Source organism: Talpa occidentalis, unplaced genomic scaffold (assembly GCF_014898055.3).
Source record: "Talpa occidentalis isolate TD23 unplaced genomic scaffold, MPIMG_talOcc4v2.1 talOcc4.6, whole genome shotgun sequence".
Taxonomy (NCBI): domain Eukaryota; kingdom Metazoa; phylum Chordata; class Mammalia; order Eulipotyphla; family Talpidae; genus Talpa; species Talpa occidentalis.
This window is the reverse complement of record NW_023604972.1, coordinates 35,481,834-35,503,667: the sequence shown is the minus strand read 5'-3', so window position 1 is coordinate 35,503,667 and position 21,834 is coordinate 35,481,834. Positions and strand designations below refer to the sequence as shown.

The 21,834-nt window shown below is 31.3% G+C and overlaps 1 protein-coding gene across 21 annotated transcripts in view; it reads right to left on the bottom strand.

The window, feature by feature from the left end:
- Positions 1 to 21,834, bottom strand: part of ADGRL3 (adhesion G protein-coupled receptor L3) — a 766,591-nt gene that overhangs the window by 23,484 nt on the left and 721,273 nt on the right. For 19 of the 21 annotated variants that reach the window (XM_054688014.1, XM_054688018.1, XM_054688008.1 and 16 more), the window contains one exon: positions 866 to 11,783. The exons of 1 other annotated variant lie outside the window; for it this stretch is intronic. In XM_054688014.1, coding sequence (XP_054543989.1) covers positions 10,984 to 11,783 — 800 coding nt within the window. In that variant the 3' untranslated portion in view covers positions 866 to 10,983. Of the gene's footprint in view, positions 1 to 864; positions 11,784 to 13,652; positions 13,671 to 17,987; positions 18,117 to 21,834 lie in introns of those variants that run through there. One more of the 21 variants, XM_054688026.1, reaches the window with a different exon arrangement.

The following is a 21,834-nucleotide window of genomic DNA, read 5'->3' as shown; positions in this document are numbered from 1 at the left end:
AAAAATACCAGATGGTCTCATTCATAGCAGGAATCTGGAAAACTTAAATAAGAGACCAGGAAAAAGAATAACTATAAGAAAGTAAAAATCAAAATCAACAAACAACTATGAACCAGAGACATTCTAGGGGGATGGGGGGTGGGGAAAGGAGGGATTGGGGTCAAAATAAGGGAGTTGCAATTGTATGGGGAATATAAAATCTAACCTTAAACCTTAAGGAATTAGGGGAAAAAAAACAAACATAACAAGAACCCAAAGGATTAATAAAGCCAAAAGCTGGTTCTTTGAAAAAATAAACAAATAGACAAACTCCTGGGTAGGCTTACAAAGAAAAAAGGGAAGAATCAGAAATGAAAGAAGAGAAGTAGCAACAAGTATCTCAGAAATACAGAGTATCACAAGAAACTACTGCAAACATATGCATAACAAAAAACTGAATAACCCAAAAAAAATGACCAAGTTCTTTAAAGTGTACAACTTGCTAAGACTGAATTAGCAAGCAATGGAGAACCTAAACAGACCATTTACAAGCAGAAAATTGAAAAACTAATCAAAAGTCTCTGAAAAAACAAAAGTCCAGAATATGGCTAAATTGATAGGATTATACTGTATGCTAAGTATAAATATGTTTTTACATTTATAGAAGCAATGCCTGCATATTAAAACAAAAATTAGAATTTAGTAAATTTTTCTTCCTCAATCAAAATTATAGAGAATAAACATTTTAAAGATCCACACGAGTCTTGTTTTAAGAGTTGTGATTACCTGAAAGAATATGTTCATTATAAGTATTATATGATTCATAATTATTCAGACATTTTTAATACCATGATGTGTTATGACTTTAATAGTTAACACACAATCACCAATATGGATAAAATCTTTTATTTCAATTTATACATAAAATCTTCAGAGCACATTGACATCTTTGATACTTTTTAATAAGACATTTATAATTTCTGTTGTAACTGGGAGTAAATCTTGGATGAAGCACCTCAGATAAGCAGAGAAAAATGATCTCACCTTTGTCTTATTAGGTATTTTATTGAAAGATTCTTCACTGGCAATAAATGTTTTAGCATTGTAATGAAACAATTTATATATGTTATATAAATTGATAGCTCTAGAAATAGATTTATCTATAAAAACAAATGATGTTACTTTCTGGGTATTATTTAATTTTTTCCCTATTTGCAATACATACCTGTGTGATTATTTCCCATTTTTCCATACAAATAGAAGACAAAATAGTGTTGACCAATTGTAATAATTAGATCTTTTGCATACTCAAAATATTTGTTTCTCTAAGTTATTTCTAGTGTGTTTTAGATAAGTGTTTATGGGGAAAAGACCACTTTGCCAGAATATTTTTTTGTAACAAGCAATTACTAATATATACATATACATTTTTGCATATATATGCAATTATACACAGACATACACACAGTCTCCCTGGTTCCCATGTCATTTTTAACCTAAAATAGTGGATTAAAAAAGTAATATACTGTGTATATTTCCAAATATATTAACAGACTTATTTTTTAGGTAAAATTGAACACCCTCTCTCCTTTCCTAGTACATATCCCCTATTTTTTAAAAATAAACAAGGGGGAATTTTGATAGTGATACTCTGTGTGTTTCAGAGGAAAAGACAGTGAAAGAACCTTGGTACTAGGTGAATCAGCAGACACATATGTATGCCCAAGAGCTTGTTTGACATGCAGAGCCACAGATTCAGCCCCAGAATAACACAAAGCAGAATTTGCATTTTAACAAGATTCCCCTGTACCTCACATGCACTTTATAAAAGAGAAACATGTTGTTGAGTATTGTTGTTTCCAGTTGCTGCAGTCAAATGGATATTTGATATCAGATAATAGGAATTAAGGGATTCTATGGTTAGGGCAAAATTCTTAAGGCAACATTCATTTATTTGTTCTTTCTCCACCTGAAGATTGGGACCAGATATTTAGTGGAGACAACTTTTATCACAATATTTTATCATGATTTACAGAACCAACTATAGTTAGAAGAGTTATACTTTAGTATTTCATTGACATAAAGTATTCAGAAAAAAGAAAACCTCAACTATAGAAAAAATATTTGGGGCAGTTTTTCACAAAACTGTTATGGACTAATAGTACTCAATGTATTGCTCTTCAAATTACTTGAAGATTTCAGGGCCGGCTTTAGGAAATGGGATAATATATCCTCCTCCTGGAGTTTTGCAGTAAATTCCTGAAATCCTATAGTACAAAAATATTTTACTTTATTTAAACTGGCATCTCTCAGATATATTTAAACTAAATTATATTAGTTTAAATCAAATGAGACTTGTTGAATACAGATTACAGAATGCAGCATAAGAGCACTAGAAGTACAGTTGGTAAAACAGTGAAAAGGTTGAATATTGAGAAACTGCAACATAATAATTAAGAAACTAGTTATGATGCGTGCTCTGATAATGGGATGAACTAGTAATATAGATCAGAGTAGATCCTTAACTAGACCTTGGTTTAGAAACACTGCTATTTTCTAACTTATTTTTTTTTGGCGGGGGTGTTAATAGCTGAAACAAGACAAAAGGTCTATCTACTACCAACTCAGAAACTGTTCTAGAATTTTCTGGATGAGAATTTCATGTGTTCTAAGTACATTTTATATAAATAGGTATGTGTGTGTATTTATACATATATACACGCATGTATATCACTTACAAAACACTATATTTACTTAAAGTCAAAAAAAGTTATTTTTAGAAAAACTATTTGTTCAAAGGTATAGGCTTGATAATACTCCTCCTCCTCTCTTCTGCTTAGTAAAATGGAGTTTACATAAACTGAGTCCTTGAGAGCTCGACATTTCCACAAATGCCTTTTTCCCTCCTTACTTAAATAAAAGGGATAGGTTAATTCTTCTCAAATATACATTTAGTTGATGCAATATAGCATGGTTAAACAAATAGACTTTAGATTGAGATTTTTGTTCAAAATTCAGTAGCTTTTCATCTGTGAGGTCTGAATTTCAATTTCTTTTGTAAATTGAGTATGAAAAACTCCATTTCATCATATAATTGGGAATATGAAACAATACACTGCCAACCATGTTCTAGGCACTCAGGAACTGCTGATACCTTGCCATTCCTTTTCAGAATATTTCTTATAAAATGTATTTTCAATATTAAAAGGAGATTCATTTTAATTTCTCTAGCATATATTTGTGCTCATTTTATTGATGCTAAGTTAGTAAACATAATAATCAAGAATCATGACATTACAGAAACATGATTAGAGGATGTCTACTGTATGATCCATAACATACACCAATGTTTATTATGCCCTTCATCCAAAATAATGGCATATCAACAACAGATATTTTTACTTTTTTTTGGACAAGTGGCTCATTAGAAATTGATGGTCCTGCTTCCCTGAATGAGATAAAAATAAGATTAGGCAGTTGATATAAAACTACATTTGATAACATTGGCAAACATGAAATTCTCAATTTAACTTCCTATCTTCCTGGAAAGAACAAATATCCTTATAGACACTTTGGATGATACCAGTTCTCTGAAACATGAAGAAAAAAAGTCCTTAAGTTGTATTTTCTATGTGTGAATGAGAGGGTAGCAGGGCATGGGAATAGTGAAGAAATAAATTAGCAATTCATGTTTAATTATTAGCTTATAGCTTGAAATGTGATGTTTTGGTACTACCATTTAATAACAGTGACTACTACATCACTTGTCATTTATTGATATTTTTATTGAGATTTGTAGCTTATGATTTTACATGTAATTGTACAGAGCAGTTAAGAAAAAAAAAAATGGTTGAAAAGTTTGTACAAGGGGAAAAAGTCCAATAGACTGAAATCTGGTAGGTGTGTATACTAAGAAGGATATGTATAAATATGAAAGGGGTAAGACATCAAAGCCTGCAATATCTATATCCGTTTTCCTACAATGTGATATTTTCTATCATTGAGAAATAGCTCAATTTGTTGTTATTTTTTTAAGCCATTTTTTAAAAGATCTATATTGAATCAGATTTAATGCTTGGCAAGTGGGAAACAGTATGGAAAAACTTCAAGTTATCTTTCAGCTTCCAATATATTCACATAAACCAAATGAAGGGAAATCAAGCTGACTCTAGAATTCTTGATTTTATAGTGTATAGGCAAACATCAGTGTTAGAATATACAACGAGGACGTGTTTATAAACGAACACATTCTGATTGTCCACAGCTGTTTCAAGACATATCATCTTTTATTACTTAGGATGTAAAGGAAATCTTTATTCTCAAATGAGTCATGAAAACCAATTTTAAATGTTTTTTCTTCATTTCTCTTGGTTCATGTCATTCAAAACATAAGACATTGTGACAATTTGAAATTCAAAGCATTAAAAAATGGTCTAGAAGACTAGGCAGTGGTTAGCATAAGAGCACACTCTGTCCCAGTCACTGCATCCTGAGTCCCATCCCCAAAGACCTCTTCCTACTATTAAAGAGATAATGGCATTTATGAATTTTATCAAACATCTTTTGATGTCAACCAATATCTTTTCATTTTAAAGCCAGGATTATATTGCCAGTTCAACTTTTTGAAAAGTTACTGTAGGTATGGACTTTAAGCTTATTTCCTTGACAATATAGTTTGAAATTCTGCAGTCCTGGGCAACTGAGACAAACTTAACTCCTTTAAAATTCAAAATCCTCTAATACAGGACTAAGTGCAAATCTTTAATAACCTCTCTCTTAGATCACAACATTGGAACATGCTCATTTTAAAATTGTTCAATCTGAGTGATAATGTTTATCCATAAATTAGGTCCTTAGAAGTCAGCTTTATTTTCCTCTTATTTCAAAAATCTTTCTTTAAGCATTATAGAATGAGAGAAGTATTGCAAATACTTTTAGACACATTTGTATTATGGAGTACTCTGATAACATCATGTGTATAACTATAGAGATTTATGATTTGACTACATAATTGGAGAGAGGACTTGAGAGTAATATTTTCAGCAGTGTGTTTGTTCAGTCTCAATGTACTATTCATAGATAATGAATTATGCTGTAATATGGATATTGCTTGGTTATGAATTATTTTCCACAATGTACATAATTCCAATTTAATAGTAATTTAATGTTTATTAGAAAGATTTATAATAAAGCTCTAAAAGGTACAAAGCTACTAGTAGCATTAACTGTGTTGGCATACAATAGAGTAAGCAGATTAGAGTGAACGAGAATTGATGCAAAAATAATTATATTTAAGAAACACTTATAAAATATTCATGTTCCTTGAGACATGTGTAGCAAGACAAGACATATGTAAAGAGTGTAGGTTTTCCTGTGGAATTAGGAGGATAAAATTAAAGTATGGTGGACTCCAATTGTACATTTTGATTTTTAACACATCAATAGCATTTAATTTAATGTTTAAGATTTTTATCACTCTAAATGATTTTGGTATTTTTTTCCTTGAAAAAAATTCTCTGTAACTCTAATGTAGCTACTGCTACCTAACCATAAATTGCCAATATGATTCTTCTCTTTTTCTGTTCATATTGTGGTAGAAAAGACTTGGTTATCCCAACAGAGGTTTTTTCCTTGCCGTCTTCCTTGACTTCTTCATATAAATCAAAGTTCTCCTTTCACATGCATTCTTAAAAGTCATAGTTTGCAGTTACTTTTGAAATACTCTAAGGAGGCACACATTATTAAATGAGAAAAAATGCATGAAACACTATAAAGAGAAACATTAAATCAGTTAAAATCAAGACATTTAAATATTAACTTTTAAGTCCTAAGATATTAAAGAAGTGCTGAGCTCTATGTTTTTTTTTTTAAGGTGGAATATCAATAACTATTTCAACTGAGAACATTTAGTCCCAATCACTACCTTTTTTTTTGCAAAAGTCAATAATGTTTGCAGTATTATAAACAAGTTATTTCCTCTGCTGACTGTAAATAAGGAGAATCAGAGAGGGGACGTATGTATACAGGTAAAATTAAAAATTGATTTAACTTTTAAAGCAAAGAGGGAAATGCAATCAGGCTAATTAGTATATAGGAAGTACTCCCGTAAAGCCTAAGCAGGAAAGAAGTAGATATGAACACTTTAATTTCCAGTATTCTGCAAATGAAAATTTAGATACTTAGCAATGTTTTTCAGATGGCTTAAAAAGGACATATTTGCTGATTATAGAATTGAATTTATAGTTGAGATCCTCCAAACCTATTTTATGAGCTCAGGAAGCTTCTCCTGTAGAATTCATTTGCACAAAAATGCTGCCATAAGATACTTGCAATGTTACTGCTTTATTCTTGTGCTTCCATTTCCTAACTAATTTATCAACGTGCAAAATCTAACAAAAGACATCTTTAAAGTATTAATTAGGAGTGCATGGTAATTATTTATGTGGTGGGTTATAATTATGAATTGCTCAAGACAAGCTAATTAAGTCTCAATATCTTGGTACTACAATATGCTGGAAAGGCCACACATATTGTTATTTTATCACAAGTATTATTAACAAAGAAAAGATACTGTTGTCAATTTTCAGAGTTGCTCAAAACTAAAGTAGGGTTTGGATTTTTTTTTTCTCTCACTAAATTTGAATGGACATGTACAGTAATTCTGTAGTGTTTTCTTATTCCTCAAAAACATTGTAAATGATTGCATTTGGTTTAGAACTGATGGACTTCTAAAAACTAATTATTATTTCACTTAAAAGGGGTGATTATTGATTAGTTTGGTATTGAATTTCAGATAACTTAAGAAATATTTATACTTTCTTTTTGGACTCTACAATAATGAAGAAAGTCTGTCTTCAAAGTTTTTAAAGTCACCCATTAAGTAAGCAAACCAGTCAGTGAACTTGAACATGTGTAAGGAATATATGGAAGACATTGCCTAAAATTAAATGTATGGAGTCACTGTAAATATTTCCAATTCCCTTATACTTACATGTTTATCCCCATTATCGTGAAAAGTTTTGTCACAACAATATTAAATAAAATCTTTCATGTATATCAACATTTTTAGATTAATAGATTTTAAAATGACAAATTATAAACTACACTTTAATTTAGAGCTATTATTTATTTGTTAAGGGTTTTTCCATTACCTGCATTTGATTAGTATGTTTTCCTGATATTTACTTCAAGATAATGGTTCTCATACCAGTTATTTGTCATAATGATGATTTTAGCAGTCACTTATACTACTACACTATTTTTTAACTTTAATAGAATGCAGATAAAGAGGGATGCTCAAAAATTTAATTAGAATTTTAATTTATTTCTCCTTTACAAAAGTTAAGATTTCTCCATAAATATTATCAATTAGGAACATGGGCTATGTCACAATCCAACATTTGGAATCAACTAAAATTGTGGGATAAAAAACTAGCCAGTGTCCTGACAAAGTATAAGAGAAATAGACTTCGATGGGAAAAAAAATTCAAGTGTAAAATGTTATAAAAATATCATTTTACTGGAAAATAATAATTGGTTAGTTTCATTGGTATAATTTTTACTCCCAGCTAGCCAAACATTGTGTATAGTATATCTACGAACATGTACATATGTAAACATATGTACATATGCATATGTAAACATGTACATATGCATAGTATATCTGCTTGATGGAAATTTGCTTCTTAATGGTAAATCAAACACATTAGACAAATGCAGGTAAGTGGATCATGAATGCCACAGGGTATTGAAAATAGAGTCAACCAAAGGTGGACAAACAAGGAAATTTTAAACATTATTAATTTATCAATAACTATACATGAAAATGCAAGTAAAAAAGATTCAGGGTCAGGAGTTCAACCCTTGCTTGGTGTAACGAGGATTAAGTGAATACATGTGAGATATACACAAATTTCTGTTGAATTGTGTGCATAATTAACTCCTTTGTCCACTGATTGTTTTTGTTATAGTCACATAGAACTTGGGGTAACAATCACTTCCTGTGAATGTCCTTAGATTTCAAGTGTCTCTGAAAGCACAGCTATTATCATGTATGAGAGTTCCAAACTCACACCCTTTCATCTTGATGCAAGAGCTTGGTAGTACTGAATGACGATCTGCACCAGTGTATGTATTCAAATGTTTTTCTTCAATTTGGTTTATGTAGAGCTGAGAGGCTACCTGTTTCAAATTTCCATATAGTGAAACACAAAAGATAATGAGCAGGGAGGTAGCAATATCAGAAAAATAATAAGAATCAGCAAGCTGAATTGAGGTAGTTTCCCCATTGTTCTGTGAAACTAGCTCCTTATTGATGGAGTTGCTTTCATATAGATTACTGATGGATTGGCAACACAAGCATAAGTGCTCAAAACCACATACCACATTTGTGTTTCTGAAGTTACCTTAATTGTGTCTAAAAATGTTCTTTCATTACCAGATGTATTCTACGTATCAACTAAATTAACCCTAACATTGCCATATGGGGTATGCAAAAGACTAATTACCATTAAAACTTGTGGTTTTCCTGCAACTTATAGAAAATCTATAGACTAAAAATACTCATGTCGAGTGATGAAAACAGAATGACGCATAAAATATTTTGAGGTGATATTAAGGTTATGATGTACTCTGGCCCAGCACAGAATTTTTCTTTTGTCACATATTTTAGAAATATATACACAAATCTCTAGCTGGTCTCTAAACTACTTCTTTTCATCTTAATTTTAAAAATTAATTCATAGGTGAGTGGTGTTTAGATTTTTGAAAAAAAAAGAAAAAATAATCACCAAGATGTCACATACTATAAGAGAAATTGTAATTTGGCAAGTTCATTTTAGTTTTGCCATAGGAGTAACTCCATGTTTAGACACTGCCGATAAAGGTTCTTCAGTAACTGGAGGGCTAAAAAAGTGTCTTGAAAGAACTTTATCCCCCCTGAAATATAAAGAACAACAAAAACAACAAATAGCTAGCATAATAAGGTCTTAAACTATTTTTTAAAATGGATAGTCTCATTGTCAGATTCCTGCAGCTCTTATCAAACTGAGTGAATTTCAATTTTGACTACTGAAATGGAGCTTACAAGGAAGATAAAATATGATCTCCAACACTACAAAAAATCAATATTTAAATCTCTGGTTGAAAATGGTATTATAATAAGCAGAGGACTACAGCTGGTTTATAAATAAGCACATAATAACATATATTAACCTGCTAGTATGTTATGCACCCTATTTTAACCAACATAAACATGCCCATCCCATTTTTTTCTGGTTTACTTTGCAGAATCTGTAAAATTTTGTGCTTGGGGTATTCATCTAGGCAGATTGATTTCTTTAGTATGGCTCATTGGGCTATCACACATTAGCAAAGTTTATATAGTGAAAATAGAAGCAAAGAAAGGTGAGAAAAATAAAAAGAATAATTAATCATATAGTACATACATCAATACAATATCTTCTAAATCTCAATCAGTTGTTTATTGGTTGGCAAACAAGTTTCACTTTTACAACAAATATTAGTAATGAGGTCATTCAACTTTGAGACCATACAAAATGGATCATAAATTTAAAAAAAATTATATGTGCTGCTAATTTATCTGTTGTAATCCTACATTACTTAAAATCCTGTGAAATAAATAAATTTTCCTGTTAATAAACAGAAGAGTTTTTTTTTAATCACTTCAAAGTAACTTGACCTTTCAATTCTTTACTACAAGGGAGTGAATTTCCTTTAAAAATTGGTAGTGCAGGTGCCCACTTGGGGATCAGACTGAGCATTCAGCACTTTAACGCCTATGGGATACCATTTTTTCACATGCAGAAGCCCCACTAGTTCTATTGACACCTCTTGACTTCTAGAGTCATAGCTACTGTCTTTGTGAAGAACTGCTTGCCAAATATGCTTTGTATTATAACAGATGTGCACTGTAAACATAAAGGTGTGTCCTGCTCTAATCTGCAAAAATGCTCTTGGAAGTAGTCTGACTGAATAAAGATATATAGTGAGGGAAGGAAGTCTAATTTTATTTATTTTATATTTTCTGTAAAAAATAATTTGTTTGCATTACTAGAAAATGATTCTTATAAAGTGACAGTTTCATTTATTTATTTTTTTGCCAGGTGAAATTTAAAAAAAAAAGGCAAAAAAGAGAAAAAGAAAGAAAATGAAGAAAGAAAAATAGGAAGAAAGGAAGGAAACTTTGCTCTCTTACTGGTAGACAAACTTGCAAGACCAGCACAAAAGAAAAAGAAAAATTGTCTTTTTTTCACTACATTAACAGGACTCAAATTCTGGAGGAACAGAAAGCAGACTATATGTGCAATGCTAGTATCTGTACATTACATAGAAATTGTTCAATTTTTTTCTGTCATTAGTTTTATCATCAGTTAATACAGCAAATCATAAAATATGCATTTAGCATATATTTCTAGAATTCCCCTCCATTTCATTATTAATTGTGTTGTTTTGTATTCCACAGCGATTCCCGCTGTGATGAATTCAGGTTGTCAGTGCCTAAAAACCACTATGCAATACAGTTTTGCTTTGCTTTTATGTTTGTTTGTACAGCACTCCAATCTAGATGCGGCATTGTTACTAATTTCAAACAACTGTTCTGGCCTTTTAAAAATCAGGTCCTTGTAATCATAGTAACAGAGATCAGAGATATTAGAACAAACACAACATAATTCAACAAGGCCACAATGAGTGCCATTTTCTTCATATCTCGTTCATTAACATAATGAAGTCTCCATCTGAGGGGGCAAGGATAGGAAAGGATAGGGCACAGGGGGATTTCAGCAGTTATCTTTCTCCCCTGGGCTGACCTAAAAATTCCCAGTTTAAAAAAAAAAAAAAAAAGGAAGTCAGAAAGTTTGTGTTTGTCTCTCAAGAACAGCATAAAGATTTAGGAGTACACACATTATTACCACTGCTTATATCAACTCAAAACAGTCAACCAGGTGTTAGCAGTTTTGTTGGTTTCAATTTCTGTGTCATCTTCTATAGACTAGTGACCAAATGAGCAGGTCCTTTCGAACTTCCCTCCGGAAGGGTCCCATCTTTATTTGGAGGAACTATAAATCCATCACTGCTACCGCGACCTAACTGATAGTAGGTGTGCAGCTGATGGACGTGGTTTCTGGAGCCTAGGTTTGGCATGCTTTTGTAGTAAACATCTTCGGCATCACCACATTTGGCCGGTGGGGGTTCGGTCTGGGTGCTGGTGGTAACGCTCTCTGTGACAGGCACACCAGCCAGTGCTGGCATGCTGGTGTAGAGAGAGTCCCGATGGGGTGACTGGAAATCTTCTGTGTGCTCGTTGGTTAGCAAAGGGAAAAAACTCTCACTGTGGTCTTGGGGGATCCGCCTTCTGGTGTAATGGTGTGGCTGGTGGTTCTCTGTGGAGTAAACTCTTGGGGGCAGCAAAGGAGCATCGGATTCCTCATGAATGAGTTCTAGGCCCAAACTCTCCTCATGATTAAAGGAGGTGGCATCATCTAGGACAATGGCATCATCTTCACTTCCACTGCCGAGGTTGTTCACCAGCTTGTTCATCAGATTCCTGTTCTGTTCGCTGGAACGCTCGTGGTTGTTCAGGTAAGAAGGGATATAGTTGGAAGTGAGTTCCTTCAGAATCTTTTTTTCTAAGGCGGTCTCGTTATGGTTATAGCCACGGTCTATAATTTGCACACAGTTGCTCAGGTACTCGCCACTGGCAATGCTGTAACTATTGCCATGGTTACCATTCAGTGGTAGAGTATCCATGACACTTGTATCCCTGGCATTGTTCAGAAGCCCCTCTGAAAAAGATTACAAAACACTATGACATTTATATCCAACTGACCATAGAACACACAGACACACACACACAGAAGCAAAAACATTCAACTATGATGTATAAATTGCTAGCATTTTTAATTACATCTAATGTACATATTATTTGGACGATTGAAATCTTATAAATGGAAAAGAAGTATTTAGAGTAAATATTTAAAAGAATTTAAAAAGTACTATATATAAATTTGCAATTTCCACACAAACATTGCCTGACGTTATTTGCAGCATATTTGGTAATAACTTAGAAAAAATAATACAAAATTTTGGTGTAATCATTTGTAGCTTTCAATTTATACACATCAAAGTCAATTCCATAATTCATTACCTATAATTTTATATGTTGCCTTAACATTAAAACAGGAATAATATTAACATAATTCATATGTGGTAGTTTGAATATACTGCTCAAAAGTAAAAGAGACAGTTTCTAATAAATTGATGTGTAATTTTATAAGAAATAAAAATAATCTTACACTCAAAACCACAAGAGGATTATGTTAAATTTGTCAGAATGATGTAGTCATAAATAATACTTAGTCAAATAAATGGCACATCAAAATAATTTTCACATAGGAAAATTGAAAACAAAAATATTTGGATTTACTTTTTTTTTCTGCTAAAAGCACTTTGGTTACTATTACATATTAATTCATTAGAGATTATTTAGGGTTATTAGGTAATACAACAAAAGAATGTGTAAAGACACAGGGATTTGATTCCTAAAAACATAGTGTCATTATTAGAAGTTTCATTTCTTAATAGGTGATGACTTTGTGTGCATATAAACTTTGGGTTTAAAAGAAATCAAATATTTTATTTGTAAGGAAAGAGCTGCAGTGTAAAAGATTTGACCACATGCTTCTTGAAGTTTTTTTTTTTTTCATTCTCTTTAATGAACAGAAATCCAAGAATCTAAAATAGTTCCATAAATCGCTTCAAATGCAACCACAAAAGAAAAAAAAAACACAAACATTTAACCAATATTGGTAAATAAGAGAGGGCATTTCTTTACAGAACAATTAATTGAAGAATTTTATTAAACTTCTTAATACACTATTAACTTGTGAAAATATAGCATTCATTCTATATCTGTGATGCAATTATGTTTATCAAAACTGACCTGAAAATCGTTGGTTTAAATAAAGTGTTCCAAATATACCAATTTTCATATGGATTTCAGAAGTCAACAAGTAACACAGTTTTCAAAAACAGCAATGCAGAAGATGCATTAAAAGACAGCCATCACAGACATAGGGTGAAGCAATTTATTTTCATGTTATAAGATATCTTTTAGACAAATCCACAATGTTAAGAAAAAAACAAAAGTAAATGTTTTTCAAAGGGCCATATGTGATGGGTGATTGCTGCTGCAGAGGCTGCTATGGGATGCTTGATGGTTATGATCTAGTGACTGATGCATTGAAACACAGGTTTATTCTGTTGTCAATGCATTAGATACAGGTTGAAACAGCCATACTAAAATAAAGTGGGTATGCTGCATGTGACATATATTTATATGATGAAAGGTACTAATAAAAATTAAAATTGATGAATTACTTAGCAAAAATAAATGCTCAATTTAAAAACAATTTAACTCACACAAACATTACATGAGACTTAACTATGTTGAGTATGTGACACAATAAAAGAATCAGACAACAAAAGCGTCTAATCTCTATTAACATATATTTATATAATCGATTCATAGGTTCTTTAGTTTTTAAATTGTGAGATGAACTGTTTTTAATAACTACATCATCTATATGTGATGCAATAAAAGTGAACTAAAAAAAATTACATTTGATATGCAATGTTTAGCTTTACTCCCATACTTGTCTCTCTGTAGGGCTCTAAACGACAGCATGAAGAAAAGGAAAGAAAAAACAACAAGTAAGCTTACAGCGACAGTAGAAGAAACATGAGTAAAAAGCAAATTGATGATATGCAGAAAAAAGAGTCAAAGGAAATAATTTCCACTGCCCCAAAATTCATGAGTCTGTGTTACATGGTTTTTCATAATCAAAAATATTGAAATGTTAGTCAGAAAATAAGAAACCCGTCTTAACACATGCTAATAAAATGAGTTTTTAATTAGCGTTTCTACAGTTTACAAATTTCAAACAAAATACACATTTACTTGAAAGTTAAGATTATCACACCAAGCAAGGACAGTAAAAATTTGAGGGAAAGCCATGACTATTTCCACAACTATACTTCAATATTAAGTGTGCACGTGTGTATCAGAACAGACCTGCATCTACAGAATTTTAACTTTACATTTTTTCATTAAAATTATAAATAAAATATTTAGCTTGTATACAGAGGAAACCACACAAAAAGGTTTTCATATTGTGTACCTATACAAATGCTTCTTATCATTGTGAATAGTACTGATCAATACTGTAATTTCTGGAGCTCATATTCAAAAGTTGGTGTAACTAAGGAGAAAAAAAAGGTTAAGTTTGACCACTAAACTGTATCAAGAAAATGAGGGTAACAATATACTATCATCAATATCAGGTTTTTTCTGGATTATTGCAAAGTCATATGAAATCAAATATTTTTATAGTTGATCCTTTAAAACTATAGTTGTCCTACTAAAAACTATCCTAGTAAAATTATCTCCTTAAAAATACTCATTTTAATCAGCTCAAAAAGTACTTTTCTTGCTGATTCTGTTTACAGAAAGGTAAACATTTCACAAAATAAAGCCAGTGAATTCAATGGGCTAGATCATTTTAAGAGATTCCAACTTATTATAATTTAACCACTGCTTCAGAGAGATGGTTTTTATACCTTAAAAGGTGACTTGCTTCTCAGCAAAACAACAGTATTTCAAAATGCAGAGCGATTTTCTTTTAAAATTTAAAAATAGCTTTAGAATACAATAATAACAAATAAAGAGCCAAACTAGTTTAGCAACAGATAGAAATCATTTATAGGCTCGTCATGATTCTTTCTTAAATGAGAGAATTTTAGAGCTGAAAGCACATGAAAGATAACTGAAGATGTCCTCAGAGATGAGGACATTGGAGTCACTACATAAGCTAAGCCTTATCTAACACCACCATGTTAACTGTGGCAGAACTGGGATCAGAAAGGGAATCTTCTAGATTTTCTCTGTGCATGATCTCCTCTTCACATCTTCCTTCTGCTTTGAAAGCCAAAACAGAATTTTTGTATACTTTTTTATAATAAAAGCTTGTATTCTTCACTGTATACCATCCTATGGATATGTGATCCTTAAATTTTTAGGATTAAATTATTTTAAAGTGCAAACTATTTTAATAAAATTGTGATGCTCTATATTGTTTCATTGATAGTTTTTTCTTTAGTGTGATTTACCTTACAAAAGTTGAGTTCTCTAATATTGACAAGAAAATAATGGTCAGAAATACTATGGATGAATTTAAAATATTTCCACCAAATCTAAATTCAATATAATAGAAGTATATCATTCATCTTTATCCTAACTCTTATGCTTCAGTCTCACTATGAACAAACATTTTTAGATAAAGGTATTGGAAACAATGTGGCTACTTTAATCTGAGTGCTTCTTTGCTAAGATGGCATTGGTGTAACTGAATCAGAATAGAATAGAACCAAGTATTGATTCAATATAAGCCACTCTAGCACATACCGAGCCACCTATATTTCATACAAGATTTCACCTTGCCAGTAATATAAGTGCATTCATCTGAAAGCATAAAATTGGTAGTAATATGACAATAACCAATATTTATTTTTGCTCAGTTGTAGGAATTACTTTAAGCACTATCATAACATATCAAAATAAATTAAAACTTAAAATAGCAGAATTATTTCATTTATAATCTGAAAAACAGTAATACAACCATATACTTAGTTTTTAAGAGATGTCAGAATTTAACTGGCATAAACAACAAATCCATTCAAAAGAATCTTTGTGTACTTATTGATAGTTTTAATGGAAATATCCAGTTACATTCCACAGGAATGAAACTTTGTATATATATAGTAATATTTTAAATTTTGCATTGGGAGAATTTCAATTTGATATAGTTCATAGAAATGTACCATCCTAGGCATAATCCCTTAATTTAAAAACCACTAAAAATAAGAAAGGCAGGCCGATCTGAATTAGGGAAAGCATTGATTATTGTTAGTTTTTCATTAAAATAGAAGGCACCAGAAATTTATATGAGTATTCAAAATAGCTAAACAATATATAATCAAAATTTATGTTAAAACCCTTTGTGTAAGGTGGAGTAAAGTATAATTAAATTACAGATACAATACAAATCTTCATTTAACATCATTGAAAACTTGCTAATATGTCAGCACTTTTTAAAATATTTGTAATGACACAATATTTAGCACTTAACCTAATGGAAATTAAGAAAAACAAAAGAAGTCTTTATGCGATCTTTTAAACTATTTTACCAAATCATATATAGTACATTGTGTAACATACTTCACTGAGTGCTACAATAAAATAGGGAGAGTGGCAAATGAGAGATAATTTAGAAGCAGGTAACCCTGAAGAAGGACCTAGGAACCATCTCATATTAATGGCACTGAGGTAATTTCACTAGGGAAAGGGAGGATGCAGAAAACTGGGTAGCTGCTTTTAAGTATTGAAGGCTGTGCAAAGAACCCAAGAATGTTTTGCTCTTTTTTTGCTCCAGAAGACAAACCTGTGTCATGGCCAGAGATCCATTTCAGCTCAGTGGAAGGAAAGAATATATATGTTTATCATGGAGCATTTCAACAACTGAATATATGAAATTGTGAGGTAGGAAGTGCTCCATTAGAGCAATATTCCAGCACAGGATGGCAGACTGTTAGTAAAGTCTTAAAGCAGATTTAATGAGTGTTATCCCTTCTTTGATTTTAAAAAGTCTGTGATTCTTAGACTTGTAGACATGAAGAGTTTGATAAAATTTCATTTAATTATTTCAGCCCATTGACAGACAATTTGATAATACTTCTCATGTCACTTCTGAATCACTAAGTTTGTAATTTTTGAAATAATTTAAGTTCATCCTTTCTATATGGCAAGGGGCCAACTGAGAAGTTGAGGTGGTTTTAGACAATGCCTATATTTTAGCAAATATTTTTTTTTCTGGAGTGGGCAGTCACACCAAGTTTATGCATTTGCCATTATATTAATCTTTTACCTTTGACTGAGAAGAAAAATAAAAAAAAAAAAGATTCCATGGAAATAATGATGTTTTTATTAAAAATGTCTTGGAAAATTTACCCCAAAGGAACATGGAAGACTTTATAGTGAATCTCTCTCAAATATAATTATAACTAAATGGATTGACTAGTATTTTTCTTTTATGTGACTTTTATGTGAATCTTTTTTTCCCTGTGTTCTCTTTATATGTGAACATTTTGCCCCAATAATTTTTATTCTTAGAAAAGTTAAAGCTACAATCAAATGCTTATATAAGTGGTTTTAAAGATATTTATGCTATTTTTTTGAGATACCATTCAACTTTTGTATCAGTAAAGCTGGAGGATATACAAAACAATCATATTCAAAGACTGTTTTTTAATATGTAGCCACAGTAGAAAAAACATTTTGTGACCTTCCTGATCCAGTTGATACAGGCAGGTAAGTTAAAGTAGAACTTGAACTGCCACTGCTCAGTTCACTGCTGTCTCCAATGGTGAGTTCAATGTAATTTTCCCTGGAGTCCATCTAAATGGTTTCATCACTACTGGTGCTTTGTGCCTAGAGTGTGCTTCATTGCATAACAAAGTAAGATATTTTCATGATCTTATAACATAAAGACTATTGAATCAAGCCTTTGTTTATCTTACTTACCTTAGGCAAATATCTCATGTCTCAAAATAAATGCATACTTATTATAGAAATCGATCAACATGAAAAGAACTGACAAAGCACAATACATTCTATAACAATACAGAGAAACAAACACACATGGATGAATCAAGCAATTGCTTATCAGAAGGAAGGAATCCATTTCTTACTAAGGAAAACCTAAGGAAAATGGAAAATAAAAAGCACCAAGAGGGGTGGAAGGTGAGAGGAGTCTGTGTGTCTGCTTCCAAAAGAAAGAAAAGGCAGAAGGAAGGAAAGAAAAATAGGATGTGGCCATAAAAGCTACATAAAATGGGACTCTCACTTGAAAAAATTAAGATAAACTCCAGCACACCTTGTGCGTTGTACATGCTGACAGAAGGGTTGTTACAGACCGCCGGTTCCCCAAGCAATGTATTATAGGGATTGTTAGTACCATGCGGACGAAGCAGAGCATTGCTTATAAGATGATTAGCCATGGCTCCTGGAGCAGCCCCATAGAAAGACAGAGAAAAAAAAGGTCAATCAGGCAAATGTGTTTGAAAAAAAGAAAGGAAACATTTAGAATGACAACAGTTGATATAGTCCTGATTACAGGCAGGCAGCTAATTAGACTCAAAAATATATGCCGCTAAAGCACACGTTTCCAACAATGCACATATCCGAGCCAATGGGAAAGAAAGAAAATGATTTACAATGTTGATTAAGCCACATTTAGGGTGCTCTCTTTCCCAAGGTGTGAAGTGTAAGCAAGAATATATTCCCATGCTTGCTAAAAATAAATTTCTTTTTAAAAAAGCAAAATCTAATCTTCCAAACAAACACATAACATAAAACAAAAGCTTTAAAAAAAAAAGCTTAAAACACAAAGAAAAGCTAAAATTAAAACATTCCCTCTTTTGCAAAACCCATTGGGTTGTTTTTAATGAAAGTAAAAAAGAAAAAAAAGAAAAAAAAAGACAACATTTATGATAAAACACTCATTTGGAGAGCAGTTGTTGACACGACAGAATTTGACATTTCTTAATTCTTGAAAAGGAATTCTTTAAATTGAAATAAAATAAAATATAATCACTTAATAGTATACCATAATAAGCATACTAATTAAGTGACCTTACAAATCTGATAAGGTGAACATCATTTTAAAATATTTTAAATAATATATAACTTTGTGGTAGTCAGCAATGTGAATAATCCATTTTCCATTTTCCAACTGGTTATTTGGACTTTGGCTTATAAAAATAACAAAGTTGAGTTATTCATCTCTTTGTGAACAGCTGTACTTAGTTTCTAATATATCATCAGTATGAGTTGTAATCTCCCACATTCAAAGCCATTTAATAAAAAAAAATAAAGATTAGAGGAACAGTTTCATTAAATATAATTAAGACACATATGAAAATGATAGGCAGAATATATATTCAAGTTAGATGATTAAAAAAAGAAATGTGATAAAAGGGAAATACAAATTGTATGGGGATATGCTGAATACAGAGATATGTTAATTTAAATATATGTATTTGAGAATGAAAATACAATCTATAAACCAGGAGATAATATTTGCATACAAATTTCCACATATTTTTAATCCAACAAAAAACTAATATGTGGAATATGGAGAGAACTCTCAAAGTCTACAATAAAGCAATAACAACAATAAGAAAAGACCCAAAAATCAATCCAGTAAGAAAATGGGCCAAAGGCCCAAGCATGTGACATCATTCAAAACAATATACAGGTCTCAAACACGCTGATGGGGAAAACTGCTATTGACCACTGGGAATTATAGGTTAAAATCACAATGAACCTTAAAACAAAAATAGACAATATGAATTCTAATGAAGATGGAACAAAACTGAATCTGTCATATTTTGTAGGTGGAAAGTAAAATAGTACAGTAATCCCAGAAAATAGTTTGACAGTGTTCCTATAGAACTAGCTGTGCAATTGTCATGCCACTCAGCAATTAAACTCTTGAACATTTAGCCCACAGACAGTGGAATTTATATTCACACAAAAACCTACATATAAATATTTATGGCAGCATTATTTGTAATAGCCCATAATGGGAAATAACTCAACTGGTAAATGGTTAAATAACCTTTGGAACATCCTTACCATGAAATACTACTCAGCAATAAAAAGGAACAGTTATTGCTACACATAACAACCTGAATGATTCTCTAGACAATTGTACTGAGCAAAAACGACAACCCAATGGTTATACACTATATCTAGTATACATATATGAAATACATATGAAATTATAAAAAATATGGAAATGGAGAGCAGATTATGGGAGCCAAAGGATAGTAGGTAAAAGGTACCATGAGACATCCTTGTAGTGATGAAAGTATTCTGAATCTCAGCTTTGGTGGTGCATACACAAACCTACTCTTGTGCTAGAATTGCACTAAACCTAACACACACACATACATTTAATTTAATACAATGATTTATAATACAATTATAAAAAATATTAAGTATATTTAAATTTAAATTTATAAAATTAAAACTGAACAAAATCAGTGGATTGTATCAATGTCAGTTTCCAGACTATGATATGGTAGCATAGTTTTACAAGATATTATAGAGACTCGAGTTACATAATCTCTGTGATACTTCATACAAATGTAAGTAAATCTACAATTAAAATAAAAAGTAATCTGTATTGAATGAATAAAACAAAAACATTTTATCACTCATAGTAATGTTTAAAAAAAAATCAAGAAAATTTCCATGGCAGCTTTTTTTTTTTTTTAAATCATACCTCTTTGTCATATGGTAACTTATCAAACAAATAAATATTTTAACCTTCAAATTGAGTAAATGAAAACCTCTTGATTTACTGTAGAATGGGACAGTTTTAATTCATTCAGGATATGAGCCATGTGTTTGAATTTTACACATCCCACAACGAACTGGTTAAGCCTAGCACAGAATTTTTCACTTATTAAAAATACTTGATGAACATTTGCTGAAATTGTATGACAAATGCATTCCAATGTTTCTACACAGTGCCAATAGCAGATCTTCAATTTATATAGTATAGCTCTATCAGGTTAAATATCTGGAATATTAATAAGAAAAGCTAAAAAGAGTTGGCTACAGTGCATTCCAGATAAGAAATGAAATACTGCAAATCATAAACCTGTATATTGTTGCTGTAAAATAATTAAAGATTATGACAATAGGATTGGGTCTACTTAATGTTTTTAAAAAACAAATTGTATCTATTATAATATTCATTATTCTAGTCTTTTTTCAAGTAAAAAGGAAAGTTAGCCTTTTAATACACGTAAGTACTTTCTAAAATTATAGAAGTATTTAAACAGAAAAGGAAAGATGTAAGAAACTTAAGATGAAAATAGTAGAACTTTACAGCTAGGAGTTATATCTGCTTATCTATATATTTCCCTTTATCACTAAAAAATATTTAAGTTGAACTAATTGGAAAAGAAACAATAGTTTGGATGCCACTTTTTTTCCTTGCTTCATGCAGCTTACAACAGGTGAGTAGAGAGCACAGTGGACTATGAAGGAGGACTATGGGTGCTCTATTGGTGTGTGGCTAAGGTGATGACACATGGTGGGGTTGGGGGAGCCCTATACTGCCAAAACACTAACAAGGATATATACCAGTCATACTTCAATAAAAATAAAATTACCAAAAAAAGGAAAGAAAAATGAAGGAAAAGAAAAGATTCTTCTCATACATATAGTGATGTAAAAGAATGTTGGTTCTTTATGATAAGGAAAAAATTGAGTGGAGCAGAATCAAGAACAAGCAAGATGCAGGTGACTCAAGATTTTGTTTAATTATACAAAAATATAATTCCATAATGAAACTATCAATATTTCATAGATAATCCAACTGGTTTCATCTCTTCTGCTATAAAGTTCCTTTTTCATATCTTTAATTGTTTTAAAATTCTAAATCTACTCTAAAAATCACTTTTTTCAGTGAAACTACTAATGCAGGAAGACTGAATTTTCACTTTTGAAAATTTATTAATTTATTTATTGAGTAACACTATGAAGTTAATTTTATTTATCAACATTTTCTGGTAACCTGGAAAGGTCAGCAACAACAGCTAAAATGCTACTGAAATACAATTGTGATATGACACAATGTTGTCTAAATGGAACAACTCTCAATCTTTTGACACAGGGTTTTGGTAGGACGCGTCTTCAAATCTGGT